The sequence below is a fragment of the Electrophorus electricus genome, chromosome 1 (assembly GCF_041902795.1).
Source record: "Electrophorus electricus isolate QZ-2024a chromosome 1, ASM4190279v1, whole genome shotgun sequence".
Taxonomy (NCBI): Eukaryota; Metazoa; Chordata; class Actinopteri; order Gymnotiformes; family Gymnotidae; genus Electrophorus; species Electrophorus electricus.
Genome location: NC_137497.1, coordinates 18,088,721 through 18,103,720, shown reverse-complemented (window position 1 = coordinate 18,103,720; position 15,000 = coordinate 18,088,721). Strand labels below are relative to the sequence as shown.

Sequence of the window (15,000 nt, the reverse complement as noted above, 5' to 3'; positions counted from 1 at the left end):
AGTCTCTCTCTCTCTCTGTCTCACACAGATAATACTTCTGTCTCTCTCTCTCTATTTCTGTCTCTCACACATAATAGTTCTGTCTCTCTCTCTCTCTCCCTCTCTCACACAACAGTTCTGTCTCTCTCTCTCTCTCAGATAATAGTTCTGTCTCTCTCTCTCTCTCTCTCTCACACACAGATAATAGTTCTGTCTCTCTCGCTCTCTCGGACTCACACAGATAATAGTTCTGTCTCTCTCTCTCTCGGACTCACACAGATAATAGTTCTGTCTCTCTCTCTCTCTCACGGATAATAGTTCTGTCGCTCTCTCTCTCTCTCTCTCTCACGGATAATAGTTCTGTCGCTCTCTCTCTCTCTTTCTCACACACAGATAATAGTTCTGTCTCTCTCTCTCTCTCTCGGACTCACACAGATAATAGTTCTGTCTCTCTCTCTCTCTCTCTCTCTCTCTCACGAATAATAGTTCTGTCGCTCTCTCTCTCTCTCACGGATAATAGTTCTGTCGCTCTCTCTCTGTCTCACACACAGATAATAGTTCTGTCGCTCTCTCTCTCTCTCTCTCTCTCACGGATAATAGTTCTGTCGCTCTCTCTCTCTCTTTCTCACACACAGATAATAGTTCTGTCTCTCTCTCTCTCTCTCTCTCTCTCTCTCTCGGACTCACACAGATAATAGTTCTGTCTCTCTCTCTCTCTCTCTCGGACTCACACAGATAATAGTTCTGTCTCTCTCTCTCTCTCTCTCGCGGATAATAGTTCTGTCGCTCTCTCTCTCTCACGGATAATAGTTCTGTCGCTCTCTCTCTGTCTCACACACAGATAATAGTTCTGTCTCTGTCTCTCTCTCTCTCACACAGATAATAGTTCTGTCGCTCTCTCTCTCACACACACAGATAATAGTTCTGTCTCTCTCTCTCTGTCTCACAGATAATATTTCTCTTTCTCTCTCTGACACACACACAGATAATAGTTCTGTCTCTCTTTCTCTCTCACACGGATAATAGTTCTCTCTCTCTCTCTCACACACACAGATAATAGTTCTGTCACTCTCTCTCTCAGATAATAGTTCTGTCTCTCTCTCTCTCTCTCTCACACACAGATAATAGTTCTGTCGCTCTCTCTCTCTGTCTCACACACAGATAATAGTTCTGTCTCTCTCTTTGTCTCACACACAGATAATAGTTCTGTCTCTCTCTCTCACACAGTTATTAGTTCTCTCTCTCTCTCTCTCTCTCACACAGTTATTAGTTCTCTCTCTCTCTCTTACACAGATAATAGTTGTCTCTCTCTCACACACAGGTAATCGTTCTGTCTGTCTCTCTGTCTCTCTCACACACAGATAATAGTTCTGTCTCTCTCTCTGTCTCTCTCTCTCTCGTTCTCTCACACACAGATAATAGTTCTGTCTCTCTCTCTCTCCATTTCTCTCTCACACACAGATAATAGTTCTCTCTCTCTCTGTCTCACACAGATAATAGTTCTGTCTCTCTCTCTCTGTCTCACACAGATAATAGATCTGTCTGTCTCTCTCTCTCTCACACACAGACACAAAGATAATAGTTCTGTCTCTCTCTCTGTATTACACACAGATAATAGTTCTGTCTCTCTGTCTCACACACAGATAATAGTTCTGTCTCTCTCTGTCTCTCTCACACAGATAATAGTTCTCTCTCTCACACACAGTTATTATTTCTCTCTCTGTCTCACACACAGATAATAGTTCTGTCTCTCTCTCTCTCTCTCACACAAAGATATTAGTTCTGTCTCTCTCTCTCTCACACACAGATAATAGTTCTGTCTCTCTCTCTGTCTCACACACAGATAATAGTTCTGTCTCTCTCTCTGTCTCTCTCTCTGTCTCACACACAGATAATAGTTCTGTCTCTCTCTCTCTCACACACAGTTTTCAGTTCTCTCTCTCACACACACACAGTTATTAGTTCTCTCTCTCTCTCTCTTTCTCACACAGGTAATAGTTCTGTCGCTCTCTCTCTCTCACAGATAACAGTTGTTTCTCTCTCTGTCTCACACACAGATAATAGTTCTGTCTCTCTCTCTCTCTCACACACACACAGTTATTAGTTCTCTCTCTCTCTGTGTCTCTCACAGATAATAGTTCTGTCTCTCTCTCTGTCTCACAGACAGATAATAGTTCTCTCTCTCTCTCTCTCTCTCTCTCTCTCTCACACACAGGTAATAGTTCTGTCTCTCTCTCTGTTCCACACAGATAATAGTTCTGTCGCTCTCTCTCTCTCTCTCTCTCTCTCTCTCTCACACACAGATAATAGTTCTGTCTCTCTCTCTCTGTCTCCCTCACACACAGGTAATAGTTCTGTCGCTCTCTCTCTCTCACACTGATAACAGTTCTGTCTCTCTCTCTCACACAGATAACAGTTCTGTCTCTCTCTCTCACACAGATAACAGTTCTGTCTCTCTCTCTCACACAGATAACAGTTGTCTCTCTCTCTCACACTCACACAGATAACAGTTCTGTCTCTCTCTCTCACACACACAGTTATTAGTTCTCTCTCTCTCTCTCACTGTTTCACACACAGATAATAGTTCTGTCGCTCTCTCTCTCACACAGATAACAGTTCTGTCTCTCTCTCTCTCTCTCACAAAGTTATTAGTTCTCTCTCTCTCTCAGTTTCACACACAGATAATAGTTCTGTCTCTCTCTCTCACACAGATAATAGTTCTCTCTCTCTCTCTCTCACACACAGTTATTAGTTCTCTCTCTCTCCCAGTTTCACACACAGATAATAGTTCTGTCTCTCTCTCTCTCACACACAGTTATTAGTTCTCTCTCTCTCTCTTTCTCTCTCTGTCACAAACAGATAATAGTTCTGTCGCTCTCTCTCTCTCTGTCTCACATACAGATAATAGTTCTGTCTCTCTCTCTCTCACTGTTTCACACACAGATAATAGTTTTGTCGCTCTCTTTCTCTGTCTCACACAGATATTAGTTCTGTCTCTCTCTCTCTCTCTGTTGCACACACAGATAATAGTTCTGTCTCTCTCTCTCTCTCACACACACACAGATAATAGTTCTGTCGCTCTCTCTCTCTCTCACACACACACAGATAACAGTTCTGTTTCTCTCTCTCTGTCTCACTCACAGATAATAGTTCTGTCTCTCTCTCACACAGATAATAGTTCTGTTTCTCTCTCTCTCTCTCACACAGTTATTATTTCTCTCTCTCTCTCACACACACAGATAATAGTTGTCTCTCTCTCTTTCTCTCTTAGATAATAGTTCTGTCTCTCTCTCACACACAGATAATATTTCTGTCTCTCTCTCTCTGTTATTATTTCTCTCTCTCTGTCTCATACAGATAATAGTTCTGTCTCTCTCTCTCTCTCTCTCTCTCTCTCTCACACAGATAATAGTTCTCTCTCTCTCTCTCTCACACACAGATAATAGTTCTTGCTCTCTCTCTGCATTTCAGACACACACATCGTTCTGGGCATTGAGAGTTCTGGTAAACTGGGATGTGATGATGCTGTCACTTCACCTCTCTTTTGTCTCTCTAGTTTGTTGACTGAGAGCGGCGGAGTGTTGATCATGCCTGTGGTTCCTTTTAGCTGTGCTGCCACAGCTACATCTGCCAAAGTCCATCTTTGCACATCATAGTTTCGTAATTTACACACCCTCTACCTGGACATGTCTAATAATCTAGTCTCTCTGTCTGCTGAGGTTCACCTACCCCTGATGTCATGACGTTACTGTCTCAGCTGCCATGGCTCCTCCCACCACCCCATGATGCCCCCTGTTGTAGCCCCCCACACCTCCACCCCACACAGCTACTTCCCTGCTGCCCTTCATGGATGATCTCATACAGGAAGAGTTTCGTTCATGTGCACACCGTCGGGACCAGATTAGGACTTCTAGAAAACCACACTAGACATTAATTTCTTATTGTTCCATATTTCTTTATTTATTTTTCTCCATCTCACTACTTATTCTGCTCCTAATTGTCTATATTCTTACTACTATAATGTCCGTTATTGTCCAGAGGACCCCACCAGTTTACAGCCCACCAGAACCAGTGCACTGAGGACACTGTCAGCACTGACATCCACACATCTCTCACACATCTGGAGGACATGGACAGTTATGCTCCAGTGCTGTTCACTGATTACAGTTCAGCAGTCAACACAGTCACCCCAACCAAACTGACTGAAACACTCACCACTGGACTCACACCCTCCTTCGGTAAATGGGGGCTGAACTTTCTAACAGACAGAATCAGTCAGTCAGAACTGGCAATGTACATCCAGCACAAGGACTGATAACTCTGGGACCCCCCAGGACTGTGTGGCCGCCCAGTATAACACCAGCATCATCAAACTGGTTTGACTGATCACTGGATGAGACAGCATACAGGAGGGAGGTGACAGACATGGTGACATGGTGTCATGACAACAATCTCTCCATGAATGCAGACAAGACCAAGAAGATGATTGTTGACCCAAGGAGGAAGGAGAAGCAACAGCACACACCACTACAGACAGGCGAGATGGAGGTGAACTCCTTCACCTTCCTGGAGTTCACATCAGTGAGGACCTCACCTGGTCCTACAACACACCCCACATCAGTGAGGACCTCACCTGGACCTACCACACCCCACATCAGTGAGGACCTCACCTGGACCTACAACACACCCCACATCAGTGAGGACCTCACCTGGACCTACAACAAACACCACATCATAAAGAAATCCCAACAGTATCTGCTGTGTCCTCTGTTTATGTACGATACACAGCATGACCTGCAGGTTAACACTCTCCTGACATCAGAACTCTGAAAATGTTCAGCTCTTGTTCACAGTTTTATTGACAACAGGAGGAAACGTGAAACTGAATCACATGAAAGACAAATCAACAACAAGCCAGCCACAACAAGTACCGATATACACAAAACACAATGCAGCAAACTTCACAGAGAATAACATTATCCACCAAATAATGATCTGTGATTACAAATAACAATACAATAAACTACACACAACCACAATGTTTTCAAAAGGTATGAGATGTACGCAGACAACTGCATTAGCACGGCTATAATAACTACAATAACTATAATAACTACAATAACTAGAACTCTTGGAGTTGTATTCTCTCACTCTACGATCGCTACACACATAAACCGACTCGCTGCTACTGACACCCTGTGGTTCTTAAATGAATTACAACTAACCTCAAAAAATGGAACAGAGTTTATAAACTCCTGACAGAACAGCATCTGTACTTCCTGAGAAGGCTGAGGAAATGTAGCATGTCAACTAAAACTCAGCAGTTCCTACAGGAGAATGATGGAGAGTGAACTCACCAGCCACCACAGTATGATATGGGAATGTCACTACTCAGGAATGGAAGACTCAGTTTTCAGTATTTTCTCATTCTCACTCTTTCATAAACACACACAGACACCAACACAGAAACACATACACACGTAAGCACACACAAACAAACCCCCATACACATGCACACACTAATGTTCCATACCTGAGAGTGTCCAGTCTGGAGTGGGGATCCTCCAGTCTAGCAGAGAGCAGCTTCACTCCTGACTCTCCTGGGTGGTTGTACGTCAGGTCCAGTTCTTTCAGGTGGGAGGGGTTTGACCTCAGAGCTGAAGCCAGAGAAGAACAGCCTTCCTCTGTGACCAAACAACCAGACAGTCTGCAGAAAGGACGGAAACAGGTAGAGAGAGACAGAGAGTGAGACGCACTTCCAGAACAGCCTGCATGGGGCAGCTAGAGAGGCTGGTAACTGTAGTTGGAGGTTCCTCCACTCTCATCTCTCTCTGGCATCCTCCATGGCAGATGGTTTTGTTCACTCTTCTCCAGATCGCTGCTGTCTGTGTTTATTTTTGCTCTTATTTTTATTCAGCCCTTCAGAACTCTAGTGCACTATTAACCTACATCAGAAGAACCCCAAAGCTGGACTTACACTGTGTGATTTCAGTGGTCTTATAAGACTGTTACATGTCAGACTGTATGAGATGATGCCAGTAAAATCTTGGCAGAATTCTACATCTGGCTGTGATAACAGGAATAAAAACACTGTCACATTTCTGGACCTGTGACTCAGAGATAAAGTCTAAGAATTCTAAGCGATGCATACTTTTTGGAAGTTGCAAAGCTGATGCCAGACTTTCACAAGTGTTTTCCTCAAGATTACAGATAGCTAGACTGCAAGTAGATACAACAGACATTACAATATACCCTACAGTAGATACAACAGACAATATAGTCTATAGTAGATACAACAAATATTACAATGTACCCTACAGTAGATACAACAGATATCACAATATACCCTACAGTAGATACAACAGACATTAAAATATACCCTACAGCAGATACAACAGATATCACAATATACCCTACAGTAGATAGAACAGACATTACAATATACTCTACAGCAGATACAACTGACAATACAATATAGTCTACAGTAGATACACCAAATATTACAATGTAAGTTGCTCTGGATAAGAGCATCTGCCAAATGCTGTAAAAGTAAATATAAATGTTCTCTTATGTGGTCATGGAACTGTCTTGGCTTTATGGGTCATTTTTGAGAAATAGATATCCAAAATCAACCTGAATGAAATTAGTACATGAATTCACCTAAAGGTATTATTATTTTAATAGGAGTTTATGAAAAATGGTCGAGTGAAATCTGTTCAAACTTACTCTGTTGATACTCTGCAAATTCAGTCTATACAAAATGAGTGCATTATTTCACCTAAAGGTAGTTTGACTTTAATATGCATTTATGAAGACATTGTATAGTGAAATGTGTCCAAACTTACTCTGCTAATAGTCAAGGGCTTCTACTCACATGTGGTAGTGGAACGGTTTTTGCATTTTGTTAAAATTCAGAAAAATATGTAAAACTTCAATATAGATTTATTAATGATCTGGTGATGGCCAAGGGCCACCATTCAATTGGCAGTGGAATATTTCAGCCCTGGAGTTCTCCTGCCCTGCACATTTGCCACATTTCACTAGCGATGACCCCTGTTTCAGCTGGCAGTCAAGATCTATAATAACCTTCTGAGAAACATTATGTAGAAAAAGCATTTTCCACAATGCTTATTAAGCTGTGTAAATATATTACCAATTGTGTTTAATCTAATTATGCAATTAAACTAGTTCAATCAAGTAAACTGTATTTTGTACAAATACGCAAGTCTGTTTCTTTGCTTAGGAAGAGTTAGATTGCTGTGAGCAGCAAAATACCGTATAATCACGCATATAGGCGCATTGAATTTAAAGCGCGGATGACTTGACCGTGAACGCCTAAAGCGCGGATAGCGTGACCGCGGTTGTAACCTAGTGACCACCTGTAACCTAGTAACCACCTGTAACCTAGCTACAAGGTTTAAATGTGTTTAAACTGATGTAGGGGACATGACTGATTAATACACAGCTGTACTTCATGAACACCAGATGTTATAAATCACATCCCCGTCAAATCTCCCGTCACACCCGCACCCTCCTCCCTCCTGCTCTCAACTACGTGAAGATCCAACCGCATTTCTCCTAAAGACTGTAACTTGATTGTTGCAAAGACAAGAAGTCCAATCTTGCTTATTGACGGTTTGGTCAAATTGTTGAGACTGTTAGCTGGTTAGATATCTGTGCTGAACAGTAAACAACTAAACAAATCAACATAGCTAGACTTTCTTTGCTAGCATTACCTAGTTAGCTGTTAGCCATGAATGACGATCAGAGATTCAGTGAAAAACTCACACAGGCTTTGTCTGTCTGTCTTAGTCCATCTACTTTTACTTTTTGTCTGTCCCTTTCTGGTATTTTCCTTTTCTCTTGGAAATCACCATAGCAGCAAATATCCTCCAATTCCAGTTTGAGATTTTCTGTCATTTTCATGATCCACTACAGTTCTCTTCACCTCAGTAAGTTAAAACAGCTCCTCTGATGCTATTGGCCACTGTAATGACGTCATTAAATATTCTGCTGCCCCGGCCGTCTTACCACATATGTGATTGGATAAAATTACTGTCACTCAAATTGAGAAACTTGTCACTCATATTTCTGTTACTGCTGGATACAAGTGCTTCTTGGATATTCATGTTATTACTACCTTTTTTTTTTTCAAATGGTACAATTTAAAAAAAATTGTGGAGTGTTTTTATTGTACCTTTTTTAATATGTCAACATAGACTTCCTAAAAACACAAGGGCAACAATCACAAGGTTATTACTGTATTTCTAGACCAAACTGTTTTCTGCTGTTTCGTGTGCTCCCAGGTTTAGTTGAGAAAAATATTAGGAACATTATCTTCACTACATATAATGGTGTTATACTGTTTCTGACCATTCTGGTGCCCTACACACACCCAGACACACCCTGCTGCTACCACACTACAGTTACAGTGAAACTACAAACACTCCATAACTGCAGCCTGATTGGATTTAATAGACAGACTGAACACAGGCAATAGAACACAGATTTGTACCTTCAGTTTCCAGAGTTGGCTCTGTGCTAGTACAACTCCCCGAGGTCATTTGTGCCAGTGTTGGGTAGTGTAGTCTATTGTGTGGCTGTGTGTATCAACATAAAATATCGTGGGTGTAGAAGATTACTGTACATTCACTGAGTGGATTTGAACTTTACATCTACTACTGTATTTTCTTTTCCCTCTTCTGGTTTATGTTTAGTGAAGACAGGTTTGGGGTGGAGCATGTGTTGGGTTTGGTTTTTATTGTGGCTTATACTCCCCATAGAGACAGATGGCATGTTTGTAGATCTCTATTACTTTTTAGTAATAGTGGTTTGTGCTCAGAATAAAGTGTCTGTTGTGGTCTCTCCCCCTACACTGGCACATAACAGAGATGTATAAAGGTTGGTATCTCTCTCTAATCATCTGCAGCTGAAATAACCAGCAACTGAAGATGGCTGCCTCCAACACTCCAAACACTGTAAGATAAAACTGATGATTTTCTTCATAATTTGTGAACCCTAAAGACGGCCATGTTACTATATTGTGTGGGATGTAGCTTGGACACATATTAATGTGCACCATATTAAAACTGTAGCATAACCATTCTATTAGAGTGTTGCTATGAACAAGGCATTAAATATGAGTTTTACACATTTTTTCCTTTTTTTTTTTTTAACAGAAGAGTGCCTTGACTCTCCCACTATTTGTATTTTATATCTTTTCCCTGCAAAACACCTTCACTATTGTTTCTGAACTTCTGAGCCCTCCAGACATCTTGTGGTTTTAAGTATTTTCTGTGGTCAGTGTTTGTTCTCCTGTATGGAGGAAGCAGAAAGACAAGGAGCACAGCAAGGGGTCCAGTGAGGAGCACATTCCATCAGTGGGGGTCACACACAGATAATAGTTCTGTCTCTCTCACACACACAAATAGATCTGTCTGTCTCTCTCTCTCTCCATTTCACACACACAAACTCACAGATAATAGTTCTGTCTCACACTTACAAATAATAGATCTGTCTCTCTCTGTCTCTCTCTCCATTTCTCTCTCATACACACACACACACACACACACACACACACAGATAATAATTGTGTTTCTCTCTCTCTCTCACACACACATACAAATAATAGTTCTCTCGCTCTCACGCACACACACACACACACACACACACACACACACACAAATAATAGTTCTGTCTCTCCCTCACACACACACACACGTTTCAATCGAGGTGAAACATTATAAACAGTAAATGATGTAATTAAATCTGTGTAATAAATAAGATTTCAAACAGTAGTTATATTGGCCCTGAACTAAACAGTGTGAGGTCTGGTTTATTGTGTATAAACAGTAATTATATTGGCCCTGAACTAAACAGTGAGGTCTGGTTTACTGTGTATATACAGGAGTTATATTGGATACATAAACATAAATATTATTATCTGAGAAAGGTTCATTTCTGTCCAGCACTTAATATATCACTTACAAGTATCTTCCATTCTTTGATTCATACCCTTGATAAAGGTTGTATTTCAAGATTCAAAAAATTGTGTGTGTGGTTATAATTCTATGTTTAGTTATAATTCTACAAGTGGTTATAATTCTATGTTTAGTTCTAATACTACAAGTAGTTATAAGTCTCCCTGTGGTTATAATTTTACAAGTGGTGATAATTATTGATGTATCTACATTCTGTAGTATCAAATAATGAATTATGGATGCAGAAATGTCAGAAATGTCTGAAGTTCTGATGTAATTACAAAACACCACACATGCTAGGTACCACACACACACACACACACACACACACACACACATTTAGACAATATCCCACCCAAAAACACAAGGGAATCATGTGTGCTTGTAAAAGTGTCCTGTAATGTGTCTAGAACCTCAATAGTTCAGCTTTAAATGTTTTAATTAAGATTTTAAGGGCTTGTATTTGCAGAGAGATTAGAATGACTGATGTTTACAGTGTTTCCATACATAAACTAGATAAAATCACTCAGTGAAAATCTTACATTAGAACACTTCATTTTACAACACTATTGTTGGGAGTTTCTGAATATATTCATCCTGTAAGACATTTTGCTACATTTCTGTGCTCAGGTGACCAAAAATGCAGCTTGTGGACAAAATGCCAAAGCGCCTAGTTGAAGCAGCATTGTAATAAATACACCTGTACATGTGGACAAGGACTCATCTGTGTCTCCTCTTTACAATGTTATATTTCTCTTCTAGACTTGAATAGCTGTTCATGCATCACAAATGTAACTCTGTCTCCACAGTGTGGTCATTTAATGAAATGCAGTGAGGTTTCAACAGAAAACTATATTTAGAAATATTTAAAGAAGAGAACTTTATAATATAATATAAAAGTGTAAATTTCCTTGCATTGCCTTGTCTGGCAATGTTTGTTTAATACTGTACTATAAGGGAGTTGACACTGACCTTTCTAAAATGCCTCTTTATTTACATTCAAAAATAGTCACAGAAACTCACCTGAGAATCTCCAGTTTACAGTGTGAACTCTTCAGTCCAGCACAGAGCTGCTCCACTCCTGAATTCTGCAGGTCATTATTATTCATCTCCAGCTCTCTCAGTGAGTTTTCTGTTTGTAGAACTGATGTGAGAGATTTGCAAGACTCTTCCGTGAGACCACAGCCAGATAGTCTGTAAAAGAGTAAATACAGTAAATAATGTAGTTCAGTCAGAGGATGATGAATTAAAAGATCTGAACTGCTAATAAAAATTTAAAGAAGAGCTAGAAAGGTCTGGAACACACTGATGGATTTTCAGCCTTTTAATTTGACAAACACAGCAACATTTCAACACTACCGTGTCTTCATCAAAGACAAAATGGACAAAGATATGACAAATAACATTCATTAGCAACCTAAGACAGGTGACCAAATAATGGATGGTTGGCTCATAAGTCAGTGAATGGCAGTTACCATAATCAGAGTCCAAATATCAAAATATCCCACCCCTAACACCATAAGAGGAAACAGAACAACACAGATCTCATTCAATGTTTCACAAATACAAACGCACTAATATACAAACAGAAAATATTGTTGGAAGACATGCAGAGTAGTGATTATGGAGGAATAAACACTGCAGTAGTGATTATGGAGGAATGAACACTGCAGTAGTGATTATGGAGGAATAAACACTGCAGTATTGATTATGTTGGAATGAACAATGCAGTAGTGATTATGGAGGGATAAACACCACTGTATTTATTATTGTGGAATAATCACTGTAGTATTTATTATGGAGAAATAAACACTGCAGTAGTGACTATGGAATAATGAACACTGCAGTAGTAATGATGGTGGGATGAACACTGCAGTAGTGATTATGGAGGAATGGACAGAATGCAGAGACCAGAATCTTTTACTAGTGTTTACATTCCTGTGCCCACACTATGAGTCATTGATCATGAAACATTCTCCTCTGCCTTTGCTTTTCTCAGTGTGTGGTGCACTGAGAATCCTGGAGGCTTAATAGCTGGAGTCAAGGAGCCCATCAATCAGTCAGGTGTGTGTGAGGCAGACCCCATCACTCAGTCAGGTGTGTGTGAGGCAGACCCCATCAGTCAGTCAGGTGTGTGTGACTCAAACCCCATCAGTCAGTTAAGTGTGTGTGAGGCAACTATCTCATGTCTGCTGTTGACATGAAATGTGTCCCTGGAGTTTGTCCTTCATGGACTGTATGTGTGCACTAAAATACTGGGGAGAAGAGGATGGTTCACATGTTTCAGTTGGATCAGAACTGAGTCATTTCTCCTGCACTGCTTGTGTGAGGACTCAAGGACATCTGACGTTTTGTACAAAAGAACTGATACGGTCAGTTTCACAACTGTGATTACATGCATTTGAGTAGAACCAAATACTAATACTCTCTGAAATTCAAGAAAAAACTTTCAACTGTTCACTCAAATTATGCTGATGATATGATTTGTAAAGAAAAGCATTGTATTAAACTTGAGAGAAATGCAAAACAATCATTTTCACTAGTGGTCTGAGATATTGGTCCCACTGTATGTGAGCAACAGCAGTAACCTGCTACAGTTTTAGGTGAGTGACAGTAGTAACAGCATTAGCTTCTGGGAGACTCACTGCATGTTACACTGATCACACAGAGCTGTGAACGTTACTGCATGTTACACTGATCACACAGAGCTGTGAACGTCACTGCATGTTACACTGATCACACAGAGCTGTGAACGTTACTGCATGTTACACTGATAGCACAGAGCTGTGAACGTCACTGCATGCTACACTCATCATTTTACATTTATGGCATTTAGCTGACGCTTTTATCCAAAGCATCTTACAATTATGACAACTTGAGCAATTGAGGGTTAAGGGTCTTGCTCAGGGGCCCAACAGTGGCAACTCGGCAGTGGTGGGGCTTGAACCAGCAACCTTCTAATTAAATGTCAAGTACCTCAATCACACAGAGCTGAAGGTGTAGCACTGGAATCAGTTGCTGTTAATGATGTTAGTTTATTTTGACTTAAACTTATTTACAACTAGATTATGACAAATTGCCTTGGTAAAATATTTAAACAATGAAGATGTTTCAGATGAAGTCATATTAACACCTACACCTTTATAATGTGCCCAATAACCATCATCGGCTCTAAAGAAAACCTGTGATAAAATTTAAAAACTGCCATCAGTGTGAAATATATATGTGTGTGTGTGTGTGCGCGCATGTGTATACATTGGTCATGCTCATCCTTGTGCACTTTTCTCTGTATTGGTCAGTAGTGGTTGAACTGTAATGTTAATCAGAAAGCTGAACTGATAGTTCATATTTGAACCCTTTTGTATGTTACACTGGGTGGTGTGGTGTGGTTGGTGTGTGTGTGTGTGTGTGTGTGTGTGTGTGTGTGTGTGTGTGTGTGTGTGTGTGTGTGTGCGTGCGCGTGTACACACTGATAGTTCGTACTTGAACACTTCTGTATGTTACACTGCAGCACATTTTCTGTCTGTTTCACTAAGAGTGTGAACTATAAACACTGTTGGCCACTGTTTTAAATGTAGGACCATTCTCAACACACAGACACACAACTACCCATGACACCAAATATCATTTAACCTTCATTAATACATTTAAAATAATTAATCACTGGACAGTGTTACTACATTCCAATGTTCCACAACTTTATGGTTTAACTTAAGCACCTGGTGTTGGAGCCTTCAATCACCTACATGTGCTTTAATGTAGGATCTCTCTATCCTGCTCTCTCTCTAATGTTCTCTCTCTCTCTCTCTCTCTCTCTCTCTCTCCTTTTCATTTTTCATAGAAGACCTTCTGAGTCAAGCACATCCACTGCCTGCTACACCCACTGTTCATCTCTAAATGAAAATACTCACATGGCTTTTCTGGATGCTTTGACCACTGGCAGCAGTCTCAGTAGACATTCCTCTGATGGGTCATATTTCCTCAGGTCAAACTCATCCAGCTCCTCTTCTGAGTTCAGCAACACAAACACCAGAGCTGACCACTGAGCAGGAGACAGTCTGGCTCCATGGAGACCACTGTTACTTCCTCTGCTCAGGTATGTTTGGACTTCCTGCACTAGAGAATGATCATTCAGTTCATTCAGACAGTGGAACAGATTGATGGATTTCTCTGTAGAGGGACTGTCACTGATCTTCTCCTTGATGTACTTGACTGTATCCTCTTTGCTGTGAGAGCTGTTTCCTGTCTGTGTCAGTAGGTCTCGTAAGAGAGTCTGATTGGACTCCAGTGAGAGACCCAGAAGGAAGCGAAGGAAAAGGTCCAGGTGTCCATTTTGACTCTGTAAGGCCTTGTCCACTGCACTGTTGAGGAAGACAGACATTGGGGTTTTGACCATTTCAGGGTGTTGCTGTTGCAGCACATTGGTGTTGGTGGAGATTAAGGAAATAAACACATATACAGTAGCCAGAAACTCCTGAACACTCAGATGTACAAAGCTAAACACCTTCCCCAGCTGTAGCTCAAACTCCTGTCTGAAGATCTGAGTGCACATTCCTGAATACACTGATATTTCTCTGACACCAATGCCACTGTTTCTCAGGTCTTCCTCATAGAAGATCAGGTTGCCTTTTTCTAGCTGTTGGAAAGCCAGTTTTCCCAGTGCCAAAACATGTTTTCTCATGTAATGTGGGTGAGTCCTTTTTTGTCCTTTCATACTTTGTCCATACTTTTGGTCTTTGTGTCTGAGTTGAAAGATCAGGAAGTGTGTGAACATCTGAGTCAGAGTCTTGGGGATCTCACCACTCTCTGCTTCACCCAACATTCTCTCTAAAACAGTGGCTGCAATCCAACAGAAGACTGGAATGTGGCACATGATGTGGAGGCTTTTTGACGACTTCATGTGTGTGATGATTCTATTGGCCAGGCCCTGATCACTGATTCTCTTCCTGAAATACTCGTCTTTCTGTGGTTCACTGAACCCTCTTACCTCTGTTACCTGGTCAACACACTCAGGAGGGATCTGATTGGCTGCTGCTGGTCG

General features: G+C 40.9%; 2 protein-coding genes across 2 annotated transcripts in view; both read right to left on the bottom strand.

Moving 5' to 3' along the window:
- Positions 1 to 15,000, bottom strand: part of LOC113568987 (STING ER exit protein-like) — a 222,034-nt gene that overhangs the window by 29,539 nt on the left and 177,495 nt on the right. The gene's annotated exons all lie outside the window — the stretch shown is intronic.
- The window catches only part of LOC145657455 (NLR family CARD domain-containing protein 3-like), a 29,976-nt gene that overhangs the window by 4,643 nt on the left and 10,333 nt on the right, over positions 1 to 15,000 (bottom strand). Inside the window, exons 6-8 of the mRNA XM_081712175.1 lie at positions 13,871 to 15,000; positions 10,983 to 11,153; positions 5,513 to 5,686 (exon numbers count right to left, since the gene is read on the bottom strand). The exon at positions 13,871 to 15,000 is cut by the window's right edge and continues 662 nt beyond it. Of these exons, the coding sequence (XP_081568301.1) occupies positions 5,513 to 5,686; positions 10,983 to 11,153; positions 13,871 to 15,000 (1,475 nt within the window). The remainder of the gene's footprint in view (positions 1 to 5,512; positions 5,687 to 10,982; positions 11,154 to 13,870) is intronic.